The sequence below is a fragment of the Macaca fascicularis genome, chromosome 1 (genome assembly GCF_037993035.2).
Source record: "Macaca fascicularis isolate 582-1 chromosome 1, T2T-MFA8v1.1".
In the NCBI taxonomy this organism is placed as follows: Eukaryota; Metazoa; Chordata; class Mammalia; order Primates; family Cercopithecidae; genus Macaca; species Macaca fascicularis.
Genome location: NC_088375.1, coordinates 181,903,379 through 181,920,508, shown reverse-complemented (window position 1 = coordinate 181,920,508; position 17,130 = coordinate 181,903,379). Strand labels below are relative to the sequence as shown.

The 17,130-nt window shown below is 40.8% G+C and overlaps 1 protein-coding gene, 1 non-coding gene and 1 pseudogene across 2 annotated transcripts in view; 2 read left to right on the top strand and 1 right to left on the bottom strand.

The window, feature by feature from the left end:
* ZYG11B (zyg-11 family member B, cell cycle regulator) overlaps positions 1-17,130 on the top strand; it is a 100,069-nt gene that overhangs the window by 67,284 nt on the left and 15,655 nt on the right. The window contains exons 7-10 of the mRNA XM_045370982.3: positions 4,097-4,196; positions 4,539-4,589; positions 9,504-9,665; positions 9,777-9,824. Of these exons, the coding sequence (XP_045226917.1) occupies positions 4,097-4,196; positions 4,539-4,589; positions 9,504-9,665; positions 9,777-9,824 (361 nt within the window). The remainder of the gene's footprint in view (positions 1-4,096; positions 4,197-4,538; positions 4,590-9,503; positions 9,666-9,776; positions 9,825-17,130) is intronic.
* Positions 9,899-10,049, top strand: LOC123570706 (U4 spliceosomal RNA; annotated as a pseudogene).
* On the bottom strand, positions 12,608-12,712 carry LOC123570923 (U6 spliceosomal RNA). Its single transcript, XR_006695140.1, has one exon. It is a non-coding gene; the product is annotated as a U6 spliceosomal RNA (small nuclear RNA).

Sequence of the window (17,130 nt, the reverse complement as noted above, 5' to 3'; positions counted from 1 at the left end):
CCCCACGCCTGGCCTTCAAGCAGCAATTTTACTGTGATTTTTTTTATTTGAAATAAGCAATTTGGATGAAAATATAACTACATATATCTCATGTAGATTGCTAATTTTATTTTGGAAATATTGAACCTCTGTGCTCATCATTGTAACAAAGTCTAGGTAGGAAAGACATAGTCACTCTCCTAAAGATTATATTCTACTCCTTAATGTTTATTCTTAAAGGGCTAGATTATAAATACTCTAGGCCTATGGGCTATAGAGTCTCTGTTGCAGCTATTTTAACTCTGCTGTTGTCCCTCAAAAGCAGCCATAGGTAATATATAAGCAAATGGATATTGCTGTGTTCCAACAGAACTTTACAAAACAGGCAGCCAGATCCACAGGCTGTATAGTTTGCCTACCTCTCATCTAGCAAATGTACTGTGCTAGAATTGACCTTCTTTGTGGTCAGAGGCTATGATTGGTTCATCACTTTGTCTCTAGTGCCTGGGTGGATATTTAATGGATTGATGGATGAATGAATGAATGAATATTACATGAGACATAATTTTTCATAGAAGAGGTGTTAATGAAATGCATTGGGCCCCCACACAAGGAAGGAAAGATTCTGTCTGACTGATGATCATTAAGGATTTCATGTTTGTTATGGCACTTGAGATAAAAATGGTAAAAACTAACATGTATGAAGCACTTACTACTGCCAGGCAGGCGTTGTGCCAAAGTGTTTTATGTATGCTTATTCAGTCCTCAGAACAATCCTGTGAAATCATTACTCTTATGATCTTCATTTTTCAGATGAGGAAATAGAGACACAGAAAGGATTAGTAACTTGCCTGAGGTAATAAGATAGTAAGTAGCAGAGTCTAGATTTAAATTCAGTCTGACTCCAGGTCCTCCATTTTTTCATCCATGCTATGTTGCTTTGAAGATGAGAGCTGGTTGAATTGTTTTATGGGTGTGAGCCACCACGCCCAGCCTGGAATCAGTTTTTATTACTATTTTACAGATAAGAATATTGAAGTTCAGAGAGGTTAAGGAATTTGGTCAGAGTCCCAAAGTTAGACCGGGCGCGTGGCTCATGCATGTAATCCCAGCACTTTGTGAGGCCAAGACAAGTGGATCACTTGAGGTCAGGAGTTGTAGAGCAGCCTGGCCAACATGGTGAAACGCTGTCTGTACTGAAAATACAAAAAATTAGCCAGGTGTGATGGCAGCTCCTAGCTACTCAGGAGGCTGAGGCAGGAGAATCGCTTGAACCCAGGAGACAGAGGTTGCAGGGAGCCAAGATTGTGCCACTGCACCCCAGCCTGGGCAACAAGAGTGAAACTCCTTCTCAAAAACAAACAAAAAGTTAATAAGTGGTGGAGCTGATATTTGAATCCAGGCTGACTCCAAAGTGTATGATGTTCTTAACAACTTGACTACATTGCCTCACATGAGAAAATAATTTTATTTTATTTTATTGTTATCATTAACATTAAGTAGGACTAGAATTCAAACCCAGAACTGACTGGAGAATCTCTACACTTTACCACTAGCCTGTGTTACCTCATACTTGTGGGCATGTGTGAAGACTAATGAACAATCCACTTTGCAGAAAGCATAGGGTAGGCAGGAAAAAAGCTTGATATGGCCCCACGCTAAAGTCCTAGAATGCTGTGAGTACGGGAGTGACATCATACTTAAGTCCTCAGACAGGTTTATTTGTTTCCTTCCTTCCTTCCCTCCCTCCCTCCCTCCCTCCCTCCCTCCCTCCCTCCCTTCCTTCCTCCCTCCCTCCCTCTCTTTTTTTTTTTTTTTTTTTTTTTGATGGAGTCTTGCTCTGTCATCCAGGCTGGAGTGCAGTGGCATGATCTCAGCTCACTGCAACCTCCGCCTCCTGGGTTCAAGTGATTCTCCTGCCTCAGCCTCCCAAGTAGCTGAGACTACAGGCATGTACCACCACCCCCAGCTGATTTTTTGTGTTTTCATTAGAGACGGGTTTCACCATGTTTGCCAGGATGGTCTCTATCTCTTGACCTTGTGATCCACCCGCCTCAGCCTCCCAAAGTGCTGAGATTACAGGTGTGAGCCATCACGCCTGGCCAGAGGTTTATTTATTTCTAATGTGCAGGCACACATTGATTGGAAACCAGTGGAGACAGGGAAGCCAATTAGGAATATATTGTAGAAGAATACAAGTAATGGGCCTAATCAGAAATGGCCTTGGAAACAGAAAGAAGGTAATAGTAATTTTAAGGGAAGTTGTAGAGTAGTAATCTACCTGAAAATAATCATTCAGTCAACATATATTAAACACTATATTTCGATCACTGTATTGATTGTGTGGCATAAAGGGCTAAATAGAATATATAGTCCCCACCCTCAAGGAGTGCACAGGCCAAATAGGGATTCAAGTGAGTCTGCAGATGACTGTGGATCTCTGACAGCTGTACCTAAAGTACTAAGGAGCTAAGAAGGCAGTGATAAACATGTCAAAGAAACCACCTCAAAGGCAGTGATATTTGATCTGAGTCTTAAGGATGAAACTATGGGTAAGATAATCAGATGTATTCCTTGACCTCATCTTGATTTTTCTCCTTGTATCCCACATTGAGTTATTTGGCAAATCCAGCTCTATCTTCAAAATGTATCTAGAATTCAACCATTTCTCTTCACTTCTGTTTCTACCACTTGGAGTAGACTAAAAGTGATTTCTCTCCTGAATTACTGCTCAGGACTACTCTCCTGCTTCTGTCATTGCCCTCTTGGAGTTTATTCTAAAGACAGGTGATAGAGTAGTCCTGCTCATGTCATATTCCTGCTCAGAAGCCTTCTATGACTTTCCCTCTCATTCAGAGTAGAAGCCAGTTCCTTAATGATATGGTTTGGCTCTGTGACCCCACCCAGATCTCATGTTGAATTGTAATCCCCAGTGCTGGAGGTGGGGCCTGGTGGGAGGTGATTGGATCATGGGGGTGTTTTCTAATGGTTTAGCATCATCTCCTGCTGCTGTCTGGTGATAGAGTTCTCATGAGATCTGGTCGTTTAAAAGTGTGTAGCAACTCTGGCTTTGCCCTTCCATCTCTTTCACCCATGTAGGATGTGCCAGTCTTGCCTTCCACCATGATTGCAAGTTTCCTGAGGCCTTCCCAGCTGTGCTTCCTTACAGCCTGTGGAACCATGAGCCAATTAAACTTCTTTTCTTTATAAATTACCCAGTCTCCGGTAGTTATTTATAGCAATGCAAGAATGGACTAATACACTAGACTCTATGTGATCTGGTGCCTCTATTACCTCTGACTTTTTCTCTCAGAACTCTTCCCTTGTTCTCTCTGCTTTGGCCTCACTGACCTCCATGCTATTTGTTGACATTTCTGTGCCCATACCCACTTCAGGGCTGTTGTATTTCCCCTCCCCTCTGCCTGGAATGCTTGTCCCCTAAATACCCATATGGTTATCTCTCTTACTTCCTTAAAAGTTTCAATGAGGCCTTCCGTAGCCACCCTACATAAAATTTCAACATTTCATATCCTCTTTTTCTGCTTTATTTATTTTTTTCCATAACATATGGTCAGTACCTAACCATACTATGCATTTTACTTATTTATCCAATTTATTACCTGTCTTCCTCACTAGAGTGTAAGCTCTATGAAAGTAGGGACATTTTTCTGTTTTGTTCACTATTCTATCCCCAGCGCTAAGAACAATATCTGGCACAAAGCAAGAGTTTAATATATGTTTGTGAATGAATGAATGAATGTTTCTGTTGTGCTAGGTGCTATGAGGAACCCAGAAAATATTTAAATTACAACTAAAATATGGAAATCACTATAATTTAGAAATACAGAATAGAAGTATGTTATAATTCTAGAAGATGAAATGCCAGATAGTTGGAATCATATTTTCCAAACCCTTCTTTCTTTACAAAATGTTGTCAGAATTAATAATATGGCATCATCTCTAAAGCACTGAGTGTAATTGTTACTCTCTACCAGTTAAGAGGAATTTTCCCTTGCCTTTTCACATATTTAAGTTGTAGCATCAGTTCCTAGCTGGAACTCTGAAACTGTGCCTTGGCCTCCATCATTAATTCATGAAACCCTTTGTGTGTTTTCAGGTTTGAAGCAGCCAAGCTTGTCATGCAGTGGCTCTGCAACCATGAGGATCAAAACATGCAAAGGATGGCAGTTGCTATCATTTCCATCCTGGCTGCCAAGGTACCTGAACTCTTGATGAATAATTTTCTGTAGGCAGCTGTTTCTCACTACATTTACTGTTTCCCGCCAAAATCTGTGTGCCAGAAAGATTAGTAAATCTCTCTGCCAACCTACTTATTCAAGCTACATTCGATATTGCAGAATTTGGCTGGGCACAGTGATTCACGCCTGTAATCCCAGCACTTTGGGAGGCTGAGGCAGGCCTCCCAAAAACAGATATATGGCAGAATTCCAAGTTGATCAGAGATTTTAGTCTGACTTTTGGAGTCAGGTACAGTGAATGATATTAAACTCACATTAGTGAGTTCTTGGACATTGAATTTGTTTTTTACTTGCTTGCAGCTTTCTACAGAACAAACTGCACAGCTTGGTACTGAGCTCTTCATTGTCAGGGTAAGTCTATAATCTCCTTCATGCAGGCTACTAGATATTAATGTTTATTATTTTCAGGCAGTATTATATATTTTCTGACATTATATATATATATATATATATATATATTTTTTTTTTTTTTTTGAGATGGAGTCTCGCACTGTCATCCAGGCTGGGGTGCAGTGGTGCGATCTCGGCTCACTGCAAGCTCTGCCTCCTGGGTTCATGCCATTCTCCTGCCTCAGCCTCCTGAGTAGCTGGGACTACAGGCGCCTGCCACCACGACCGGCTAATTTTTTTTTTTTTTTTTTGTGTTTTTAGTAGAGACGGGGTTTCACCATGTTAGCCAGGATGGTCTCGATCTCCTGACTTCGTGATCCACCCGCCTCAGCCTCCCAAAGTGCTGGGATTACAGACGTGAGCCATCGCGCCCAGCCGACATTTTATATTTTAATAAAAACTTTCTGTGACCAGGCATGTGGTGACTCACACCTGTAATCCCAGCAGTTTGGGAGGCCAAGGCAGGAGGGGGTCACTTGAGGCCAGGAGTTTAAGAACAGTCTGGGCAATAGAATGGGACCCCTTCTCTACCAAAAAAAAAAAAAGTTGGACATTGTGGTGCATGCCTGTGGTTCCAGCTACTCCAGAGGCTGAGGTGGGAGGATCCCTTGAGTCCAAGAGGTCAAGGCTGCAGTGAGCCGTGATCGTGTCACTGCACTCCAGCCTGGGTGACAGAGTGAGACCCTTTCTCAAAACAAAACAAAAAAAAAATTTTTTTGGATACTTCTAAAGAAGTGTATTTATTTATTTTCATATATGCAGCTTTACTCCTTAACAGAAATGGAAAAAACCCTGAACTAGGAGTCAGATGACCTAGGATCTAGCTTGTAAACTCACTTTGCGAATTTGGGAAAATTACTTGAACCATTGGGGTCCACATAAGTATTAAGATCCTATCTAAGACCAGGCACAGTGGTTATGCCTGTAATCCCAGCATTTTGGGAGGCCGAGGCAGGAGGATTGCTTGAGCCCAGGAGTTCAAGACCAGCCTGGGCAATATAATGAGACCCCGTCTATACAAATAATTTAAAAATTAGCCAGGCATGGTAGCACATGTCTATGGTCCCAGCTACTCAGGAGGCTAAGGTGGAAGAATTGCTTGAGCCCAAGTGGTCAGGGTTGCAGTTGGCCATAATGACGCCACTGCACTCCAGCCTGGGTCACAGAGCAAGACCCTATCTCCAGAAAAAAACAAAACACCTATCTAATTGTAAAACTCTGTGATTTTTGTTATTTATATAGAAAATGTAGAGACTCTATTACACACATAAGGTTGTGCTTTATGCTTTGCGGAAGCAGATAATTTAAATATCTGATATACGATTTTGCTTGCTTATAATCAGTTGAGGAAATAAGACTTTAAAAAGCTTTAAAGGGAGTAGATATAAAAAATGTCTTAGGGAAGACTTAGAGGCAAAAAGTATATTTAAACATGCCTGTTAAAATCCTGGCATGAGGTGTTTGAATAGTAATACTACATAGAAAAGTCAAATAAGAGACTCCCTTTTTCCATGACTTGTAAATTATGTATATAATGAGAAAGTAAACCATTCATTTGATAAATATGTATAGAGTACCCATGATATCAAATGAATGATACTTGCTGCCTTACAAGATGTTAGGGAATTCACACTGAATTATAATTATGTAATTAGAATTCACACTGAATTATATCTATAAATTCTACCCATAACAAACAGTACAATAGAAAAAAAACAGCTATGTAGATATGGTTGTAACAAAATCTAAAAAGTATAATAATAGAGATAAGAATGAAAAAAATAGGCCGGCCGCGGTGGCTCACACCTGTAATCCCAGCACCTTCGGAGGCCGAGGCAGGTGGATCACGAGGTCAGGAGATTGAGACCATCCTGGCTAACACTGTGAAACCCCATCTCTACTAAAAATACAAAAAATTAGCCGGGTGTGGCGGCGGGCATCTGTAGTCCCAGCTACTCGGGAGGCTGAGACAGGAGAATGGCGTGAACCTGGAAGGCGGAGCTTGCAGTGAGCCGAGATAGTGCCACTGCACTCCAGCCTGGGCAACACAGCGAGACTCTGTCTCAAAAAAAAAAAGAATGGAAAAAATAGCTGGGTGCGGTGGCTCACGCTTGTAATTTGGGAGGCTTAGGTGGACGGATCACGAGGTCAGGAGTTCGAGACCAGCCTGACCAACATGGTGAAACCCCATCTCTACTTAAAAATACAAAAATTAGCTGGGCATGGGCCTATAATCCCAGCCACTCAGGAGACTAAGGCAGGAGAATCACTTGAACCTGGGAGGTGGAGGTTGCAGTGAGCCGAGATTGGGCCACTGCACTCCAGCCTGGGCAAGAGTGAGACTCGCTTTCAAAAAAAAAAAAAAAAAAAAAGAGCAAAATAATGTTACAAAGAAAGAGAAGGCTATTTGGGAATAATGGAAAGAGTGGGAATTCTGGAGCTGACATATCTGGATTTATTCTCAATTCTGTCTCTTACTAGCCATGTATTTTGGGCAAATCAGTTTTCTTTGGGGTGATAAAAAATACTTAATATACTTATTACAAAAATTAAATGAGAAGAAAAGCTCATGCTTGTAATCCCAGCACTTTGGGAGGCTGAGGTGGGAGGATCACCTAAAGCCAGGAATTTGAGACCAGCATGGTCAACATAGCAAGATTCTGGCTCTAACCAAAAAAAAAAAAAAAATTAGCCGGGCATGGTGGCATGCACCTGTAGTCTCAGCTACTCAGGAGGTTGAAGCAAGAGGATTGCTTGAGCTTGGGAGTTCGAGTCTGCAGTGAACTATAATTGTGTCACTGTACTCCAGCCTGAGTAATAGAGTGGGATCCCATGTCAAAAAAGAAAGAAAAAAAAAAAAGAAAAATGGTTAATTAAGGTAGTATATGCTAAGTACCTAGTACTAAATATAATATACATTAGATAAGTAGAAAAAGATGCTCATTTTGTTTATTTTACTATTTTCAGAGGTGACAGTTTTAAAAAATGGCCTCTTATTGCTATATATGTTTCTCAGTAATTTTGGTATCTTCAAAGATTTTAAAGGAAATGTATCCATGCTTTGGGAGGAAATCAAGCTTAAAGAAGGAATTAGCAGGCCGGGCACGGTGGCTCATACCTGTAATCCTAGCACTTTGGGAGGCTGAGTTGGGTGGATTATCTGAGATCAGGAGTTCGAGACCAGTGTGGCCAACATGGTGGAACCCCATCTCTACTAAAAATACAAAAAGTAGCCAGTGTGGTGGCATGTGCCTATAATCCCAGCTACTTGGGAGGCTGAGGCAGGAGAATCACTTGAACCCAGGGGGCGGAGGTTGCAGTGAGCTGAGATTGCGCCACTTTGCTCCAGCCTGGGCAAAAGAGCAAGACTCTGTCCCAAAACAAACAACAAAAAAAGGAATCAGTAATAATAGTGATGATTATTATAACCAGATTTTTCTCCCCTGCTCTTAATTACCACCTGCAATCTACAGATGAGGAAACAAAGAATTAAACTGGTAAATGAAGTTGTGCAGTTAGTCAGATGCAGAGATTTAAGCTCAGGTAGATTTCTTCTAGTGCCACACTCTTAGCTACTATGCTATTAACTTACCTAACTGTACCTACGTGTTTGTGTTTCTTCAGATTTTTTTTCTGAATTGTGTATAGCCTCTAGTATTATGTTCATTAATGTTTTCTTATATCTGTTTTAGCAGAGCTTCCTTTTTTACCTCCAAAAGTATAATCTAAAAATTGAATTATGGATGCCTTATGTAGTTTTAAAACCATTTACTTTTCAAACATAAATTTTTTAGGGTAAAGCTGTGATAGAACTAATTTACACTTGGAATTTCAAAGCTATTATCTTGTTTTTTGAAAGGGAGGAAGGGGAAAAGGAAATAAAAAGGGAAGGGGAAGGGGGGAAAAATAAAAAGCAAGACAGGCACTGCAGCATAGGCTGAGGAGGGAGGGGCTGTTATCTTATTTATAGTCAATATAGACTTTAATTCTCTTTTCATTGTATGTAGTTTTTCCTTTCTTTTGCTTCTTAAGGAAAACTTAGAGTTGAATAGTTTAGGTCTTCCTATTCTTACTTTCTCTGACTAAATTGACTATGAACAAATTAGTTAATATTTCTCAGACTCAACTTTCCTAGAAAATGGGAATAACAGTACTACAATATAGAATATAATTTGCTAATCCTTCGTAAGTGTTAGCTTCATTTGCCCTTCTCTTCCTTTGCCTTTTTAATTCTAGAATCTAAAATAAGTATATGCTGTGACTGAATGAGTAAGATAGTTGATCCAAGTTTTAATCATTTTGCCTGTAAGTGTTATTTATGGGTGATTACATTGTAGGTATGACCAGAATAATGTAGAAGTATTTATGAAAATATTATACTTTTTTCTTGAAGAAAAGTTCAGTCTAGGCCGGGCGCGGTGGCTCAAGCCTGTAATCCCAGCACTTTGGGAGGCCGAGACGGGTGGATCACGAGGTCAGGAGATTGAGACCATCCTGGCTAACACGGTGAAACCCCGTCTCTACTAAAAAATACAAAAAAACTAGCCGGGCGAGGTGGCGGGCGCCTGTAGTCCCAGCTACTCAAGAGGCTGAGGCAGGAGAATGGCGTGAACCCGGGAGGCAGAGCTTGCAGTGAGCTGAGATCCGGCCACTACACTCCAGCCTGGGTGACAGAGCGAGACTCCGTCTCAAAAAAAAAAAAAAAAAAAAAAAAAAAAAAGAAAAGTTCAGTCTAAGGGGCTGTTTGTTATAAGTACCTTTATAGGAAATGCTTTAAGCCATGAAACTAATCCTCATGGACTTGTGGTTATTAATAACCACAAATTGTAATAGTCCAAAAATGAAAACTTAATTCTGTGTTTTTTTTTTTTTCAGCAACTTCTTCAAATAGTGAAGCAGAAAACCAATCAAAATTCAGTGGACACTACGTTGAAATTTACTTTGAGCGCACTTTGGAACCTCACAGATGAATCCCCGACCACTTGTAGACACTTTATTGAAAACCAAGGGTTAGAGCTCTTCATGAGGGTTCTAGAGGTTAGGATGGGAATTTAGCTTACAGTTTTGATATTTATTAATTTATTTACTTTAGCATTTATTTTATATTTGGTTCTTTAGGTAATTATAAGTTTCTCTTTCTTTTTACAGTCTTTCCCAACTGAGTCATCCATTCAGCAGAAAGTTCTAGGACTTTTGGTAAGATATACGCACTTCCTGCTAAGTTCCAAGCTGTATTTATTTTCTGTCTGAAGTAACACATTGAAAGTTGCAGCTCTGCAGTGGCAGTATCATAGCCAATGAGGTCTATCCAAGGCACAGTCATTGCTGAGAACTATTCCCAATACCTCGCCATGATGACTTGAAATATGGTCTTCAATGGCAATTTCTTTCTTTCTTTTTTTTTTTTTTTTTCTTTTGAGACAGGGTCTCACTTTGTTGCCCAGGCTGGAGTGCCGTGGTGTGATCACAGCTCACTGCAGCCTCAACCTGCTGAGCTCAAGCAGTTCCCCCAACTCAGTCTCCCTAGTAGGTGGGACCATGGGCGTGTGCCACAATGCCCAGCTAATTTTTGTACTTTTTGTAAAGGTGGGGTTTTGCTATGTTGCCCAGGCTGGTCTCAAACTCCTGAGCTCAACCAGTCCTCCTCCTACCTTGGCCTCCCATAGTGGTGGGAATGTAGGCATGAGCTGCCTGGTCAGCAGTGGCAATTTTTGACAATTTCTAGGTGAATGAACAAAAAAAGAAAGAGAGAGAGAGAAAGAAAGTAAGTTGCTGCTATGATACTTGTAAACAATGACATTGGAAAATAAATATTACTAAATTTAAAAAGACTAAAAATATATCATGAGGTCAGGAGATCAAGACCATCCTGGCTAACACAGTGAAACCCCGTCTCTACTAAAAATACAAAAAATTAGCGGGACGTGGTGGCACGCACCTGTAGTCCCAGCTACTCTGGAGGCTGAGGCAGGAGAATTGCTTGAACCCAGGAGGCAGAGCTTGCAGTAAGCCGAGATCACACCACTGCACTCCAGCCTGGGCAACAGAGCAAGACTCTGTCTCAAAAAAAAAACCCCACAAATTTGAGAGGCCTAGGTGGGCAGATCACCTGAGGTCAGGAGTTCGTGAACAGGCTGGCCAACATGGTGAAACCCCGTCTCTACTAAAACGTGGGGGCAGGTGCCTGTAATCCCAGCTACTTGGGAGGCTGAGGCAGGAGAACTGCTTGAATCTGGGAGGTTGAGGTTGCAGTGAGCCAAGACCACACCATTACACTCCAGTCTGGGCAATAAGAGCGAAATTCCATCTCAAAAAAAAAAAAAAAAAGCAAAACCACACTTTTTAATTTATATATATATATATACACACACACACATATGTATACACACACACACAAAGATTTTTGCCACAGTAAAAAGAAAAATATTATACGTGTATGCTTCTTTATATTTTTTGGTATTGTACAAAGTTTTACACTGAGCATGTTTTACTTTTTTTTTTTGTTTATTTTTGAGATAGAGTCTGTCACTCTGTTGTCCATGTGGAGTGCAGTGGTACAATCATGGCTCACTGCAGCCTCGACCTGCCAGGCTCAAGCGGTTTTCTCACCTTAGCCTCCAGATGCCCAGCTTATTTATTTATTTATTTTTGTAGATTTGCAGTCTTGCCATGTTGCCCAGGCTGGTCTCAAACTCCTGGACTGAAGCAGTCTTCCTGCCTCGACCTCCCAAAGTGCTGGGATTACAGGCATGAGCCACCACACTTGGCCTCGTGTTTCACTTTTATAATTAGAAAAACAGATCTCATTAAAAAATGTTATCAGGCTGGACACAGTGACTCATGCCTCTAATCCCAACACTTTGGAAGGATGAGGTAAGAGAATTGCTTGAGCCTAGGAGTTTGAGACCAGCCTGGGCAACGAAGCACAACCCGATCTCTACAAAAAATAAAATAAGAAAATTAGCTGAACATGGTAACATGCACCTATAGTCCCAGCTAGTGGGGAAGCTCAAGCAGGAGGATCGCTTGAGCCTAGGAGTTTGAGGGCTGCAGTGAGCTATGCTCATCCCACTGCACACCAGCTTGGGTGGTAGAGTGAGACCCGGTCTCTTAAAAATAAAAGTCATTAACCTTTGACAAGTGTTCTTAGATTCTGTGTTTGATAGTTAATGATTACTACTTAAAGACTGCTTACGAAGGCCAGGCACGGTGGCTCATGCCTGTAATCCCAGCACTTTGGGAGGGTGAGGCAGGTGGATCCCCTGAGGTCAGGAGTTTGAGACCAGCCTGCCCAACATAGTGAAACCCCATGTCTATTAAAAATACAAAAGTTAGCCAGATATGCTGGTGCACAGCTATAATCCCAGCTACTCAGGAGGCTGAGGCACGCGAATCACTTGAACCTGGGAGGCGGAGATTGCTGTGTGCCAAGATTGTACCATTGCACTCCAGTCTGGGCAACAGAGCAAGACTGTCTCAAAAAAAAAAAAAAAAAAAAAAAAAACCTGCTTACAAATCACATATGTCTTAATATGTTGCATATAGGTTAAAGTAAGCCCTCTAGGATTTTCAGACAAAGGTAAAAGATCAAATGTTTTGTCAGCTTACATTGCTGCAACAGGCAAAGTGCCTATGTGGCAAAAGCCATTTTATTGTCTTTTTTATTTAAAAAAAAAAATACTGGTCAGGTGCAGTGGCTCACGCCTGTAATCCCAGCACTTTGGGAGGCTGAGGTGGTGGATCACCTGAGGTCGGGAGTTCGAGACCAGTGTGACCAAATGAAGAAATCTTGTTGCTACTAAAAATACAAAATTAGCCGGGTATAGAGGTGCATATCTGTAATCCCAGCTGTTCGAGAGGCTAAGGCAGGAGAATCACTTGAACCCAGAAGGTGGAGGTTGCTGTGAGGCAAGATCGCGCCATTGCATTCCAGCCTGGGCAACAAGAGTGAAACTCTGTCTCAAAAAAAAAAAAAAAAAAAAAAAATGGAGCACTTCACAAATTTACATGTATCCCTGCACAGGGGCCATGCTAATGTTCACTGTACCGTTCCAATTTTAGTATGTATGCTGCCAAGCGAGCACACAAAAGCAGATATCTGCTCTCAATGAATTAGATTATGGAAGGCATAGATTAGTGAGTTAAAAAATGTAAATTGGAGCTTGTTTTCCACATGCAAGCAGTGAGGAGATGGATTTTTAGGAAAGCTGAGGACTGCCATTTAAGGAGGACCTATCTGTTCGTTGTAGCCTTCATTATATAAGGTAGAAAATGGAAAACAACCTAAATGTCCAGCAATAGAGGAATTATTAAATAAATAACAGCATTTGATTGTTTTATTCAGGGTTAATATGATTATTTGATAGAGAAGTTGGCTCCGGTCACCTGAAATGGAAAGGTGGAATTTATTTTAAGTATTTGTGGGTCGGGTGCAGTAGCTCACGCCTGTAATCGCAGCACTTAGGGAGGCTGAGGTGGGTGGATCACAGGTGGTCAGGAGTTCAAGACCAGCCTAACCAACATGGTGAAATCCCGTTTCCACTGAAAATACAAAAATTAGCCAGGCGTGGTGGCACATGCCTGTCCCAACTACTCAGAAAGCTGAAGCAGGAGAATTGCTTGAACCTAGGAGGCAGAGGCTGCAGTGAGCCGAGATTGCGCCACTACACCTCAAGCCTGGGCAACAGAGCAAGACTCTGTCTCAAAAAAACCTGAAACAACAACAACAACAAAAAAAGATTCCATCTCAAAAAAAAACAACAAAAAAACCTATACTATTTTTAAATTTCAAAAGGAATACATGTTTGTTATAACTAGTGAAACAGTGCAAAAATGTATTTAACATCCTTAAGGCTCTGTCTCCAACCTTTCATCATTTTTATCTCCGTAAAGTTATTAATGTTAATATAACTTTATATGTTTCCTTCCATATTTTTCTCTATTACCTTGTGATTAAATTGTTTCAATAATTTGAGATATTTATTCTAATTTAATTCTTTATGGTGAGAGAATATGCTTTGTTTGGTTAGAGTCCTTCTGAATTTATTCAGACTTGTGTATGGCCAAGGATATGGTCTATTTTGGTAAATATTGCATATACACTTGAGAGGAATGGGTATGGTCTTATTATTGGGTATAGTGTTCTATAAATGACAATCAGGTCACTGATTGTTAATTAGCTTGATTAATTAACACTAATTAATAATTAGATTATACAGTGTCACAGTTGACACTGTACAACTCTACCACATCCTTACTAATTTTCTAATTTTACCCATTCTATCAATTATTGACAAAGGAGTTTTGAAATCTCTGACTATAATTGTAGATGTATGTTTCTCCTTACAGTTCTATCAGCTTTTTCTTCATGTATTTTGAAACTCTATTATTAGATGTATAAACATTTAGAATTATGTCCTCCTGATTAATGGACTCCTTTAACATTACCTAATGACTTTCTTTACCCCTGGTAATATCCTCTACTTTGAAGTCTGCTTTGGTACTGATATAGCCATCTGTACTTTCTTTTGTCTAGTGTTAGCATAGTATTTCTTGTTTTATCCTTTTACTTTTACCCTATATTTGTCTTTATATTTAAAATGTATTTCTTGTAGATAGCATATACCTTGCATACTGCTTTTTTATCTAGTTTGAAAATAGCTGTTTTTTTATTCGGGGTATTTGGATCATTTACATGTCCTGTGATTTTTTATTTTTTTTAAATAATAAAAAATAATAGGCCGGGCGCGGTGGCTCAAGCCTGTAATCCCAGCACTTTGGGAGGCCGAGACGGGTGGATCACGAGGTCAGAAGATCGAGACCATCCTGGCTAACACGGTGAAACCCCGTCTCTACTAAAAAATACAAAAAAAAAAAAAACTAGCCGGGCGAGGTGGCGGGCGCCTGTAATCCCAGCTACTCGGGAGGCTGAGGCAGGAGAATGGCGTGAACCCGGGAGGCGGGGCTTGCAGTGAGCTGAGATCCGGCCACTGCACTCCAGCCTGGGCGACAGAGCAAGACTCCGTCTCAAAAAAAAAAAAAAAAAAAATAATAATAATAATAATAATAATTGTGTATGTGGAGTACAATTTTTTTTTTTCTTGTGACGGGGTCTCACTCTGTCGCCTAGGCTGGAGTGCAGTGGTGCGATCTCAGCTTACTGCAAGCTCCGCCTCCTGGGTTCACGCCATTCTCCTGCCTCAGCCTCCCAAGTAGCTGGGACTGCAGGTGCCCACCACCACGCCTGGCTAGTTTTTTGTATTTTTAGTAGAGACGGGGTTTCACTGTATTAGCCAGGATGGCCTCAATCTCCTGACCTCATGATCCTCCCACCTCGGCCTCCTAAAGTGTTGGGATTACAAGCGTGAGCCCCCGCGCCCGGCTGTCATTTTTTTTTTTTGAGACGGAGTCTCGCTCTGTCGCCCAGGCTGCAGGGCAGTGGTGCAGTCTCAGCTCACTGCAACCTCCGCCTCCTGGGTTCAAGCGTTTCTCCTGCCTCAGCCTCCTGAGTAGCTGGGGTTACAGATGTGTGCCACCATGCCTGGCATTTTTTTTTTTTTTTTTTTTCGTAGAGACCGGGTTTCACCATGTTGGCCAGACTATTCACGAACTTCTGACCTCGAGTGATCTGCCCGACTCGGCCTCCCAAAGTGCTGGGATTACAGGTGTGAGGCACCGTCCTGGCCCAATGTAATGTTTTGATGTATGTGTTTAATCATCGTGGAATGATTAAATCAAGCTAATTAACATACTCATCACCTTACATACTTACTGTTTTTGTAGTGAGAGCATTTAAAATTTATTCTTGGCTGGGTGCAGTGGCTCACACCTATAATCCCTAAATTAATAATAATGTATTGTACACTTCAGAATTGCTAAGAGTAAATTTATTTTTTTCGAGACAAGGTGTCAGTCTGTCACCCAGGCTGGAGTGTAGTGGCATGATCTCAGCTCACTGCAGCCTCGACCTCCTGGGCTAAAGCAATTACTCCACCTCAACTTCCTGAGTAGTTGGAACTACAGGTACACACCACCATGCCCAGCTAATGTTTAAATTTTTGTAGAGATGGGATTTCGCCATATTGCCCAGGCTGATCTTGAACTCCTGAACTCAAGTGATCCACCCACCTTGGCCTCCCAAAGTGCTGGGATCATAGGTGTGCACCACCACGTCCAGCCTGGTGTCATTTTTCTTCAGCCTAAAAGACATCCTTTAATGTTTCTTACAGTGTGGATCTGCTGATGATGAATTCTTCAGCTTTTGTCTGACTGAAAACATCTTTACTTAACTTTGTTTTTGAAAGATACTTTTATCAGGTATATAATTCTAGATTGACATTACTTTAAAGATACTGATTAGCTTCTTTCTGACTTGCTTCTTTCTAATAAAAAATCTGATATCATCATTATCTTTGTACTTACATATGTACATGTTCTTTTCCTCTGGCTACTTTTAAGATTTAAGATTAGTTGGCTGGAAGTGGTGGCTCACGCATGTAATCCCAGCACTTTGGGAGGCCAAGGTGGGTGGATCACCTAAGGTCAGGAGTTTGAGACCAGCCTGGCCAATATGGCAAAACCCCGTCTCTACTAAAAGTAACAGAAATTAGCTGGGCATGGTGGCAGATGCCTGTAATCCCAGCTACTTAGGAGGCTGAGATAGGAGAATCCCTTGAACCCAGGAGGCGGAGGTTGCAGTGAGCTGAGATTGTGCCATTGCACTCCAGCCTGGGCAACAAGAGCGAAACTCCATCTCAAAAAAAGAAAAAAAATGATTTAAGATTAGTAACAATTTTGAATATTTGATTATACGTGTCTTAATGTAATTAACTTCATGTTTCCTATATTTGGGATTTATTGAGCTACTCAGATATATAGGTCTATAGTTTTCATCAAGTTTGGAAAGTTTTTAGCCATTATTTCTTCAAAATATTTTTTTTGTGCAGATGGGATCTTGCTGTATTTTCCAGGCTGGTCTTAAACTCCTGGCCTCAAGCACTTCTCCCACCTTACCCTCCCAAAGTGCTGGGCTTATAGGAGTAAGCTACTGTGACCTGCCCATTTCCCTAAAAAAAATTTTGCAGCCCTTCTCCCCACATTGGAGTCCTTTGGAGACTCTAATTTGCACATATTAAGCTGCTTGACATTGTCCCACAGCTTACTGATGCTCTTTAATGTTTTTGTTCTTTTGTATTCTGTGTGTTTTAGTTTGGATAGTTTCCCTTGCTATGCCTTCAGTTCAATAATTTTTTTCATCTGCAATATCTAATCTGCTATAATGCCATCTAGTATAATTTTTCATCTTAGACATTGTCATTTTCATCCCTACAAGTTCAATTTAGGTGTTTTTTGTATCTTCTGTGTTCCTACTTTTTGAATATATGAAATAAAATTTTAATAACTCTTTATCCTAATTGGCTAGTTTTACTTAGTATCTATGTCAGTTCAGGGTCAATTTTGAGTGATTCTTCTCCCCATTATAAGTCGCGTTTTCATGAAACTT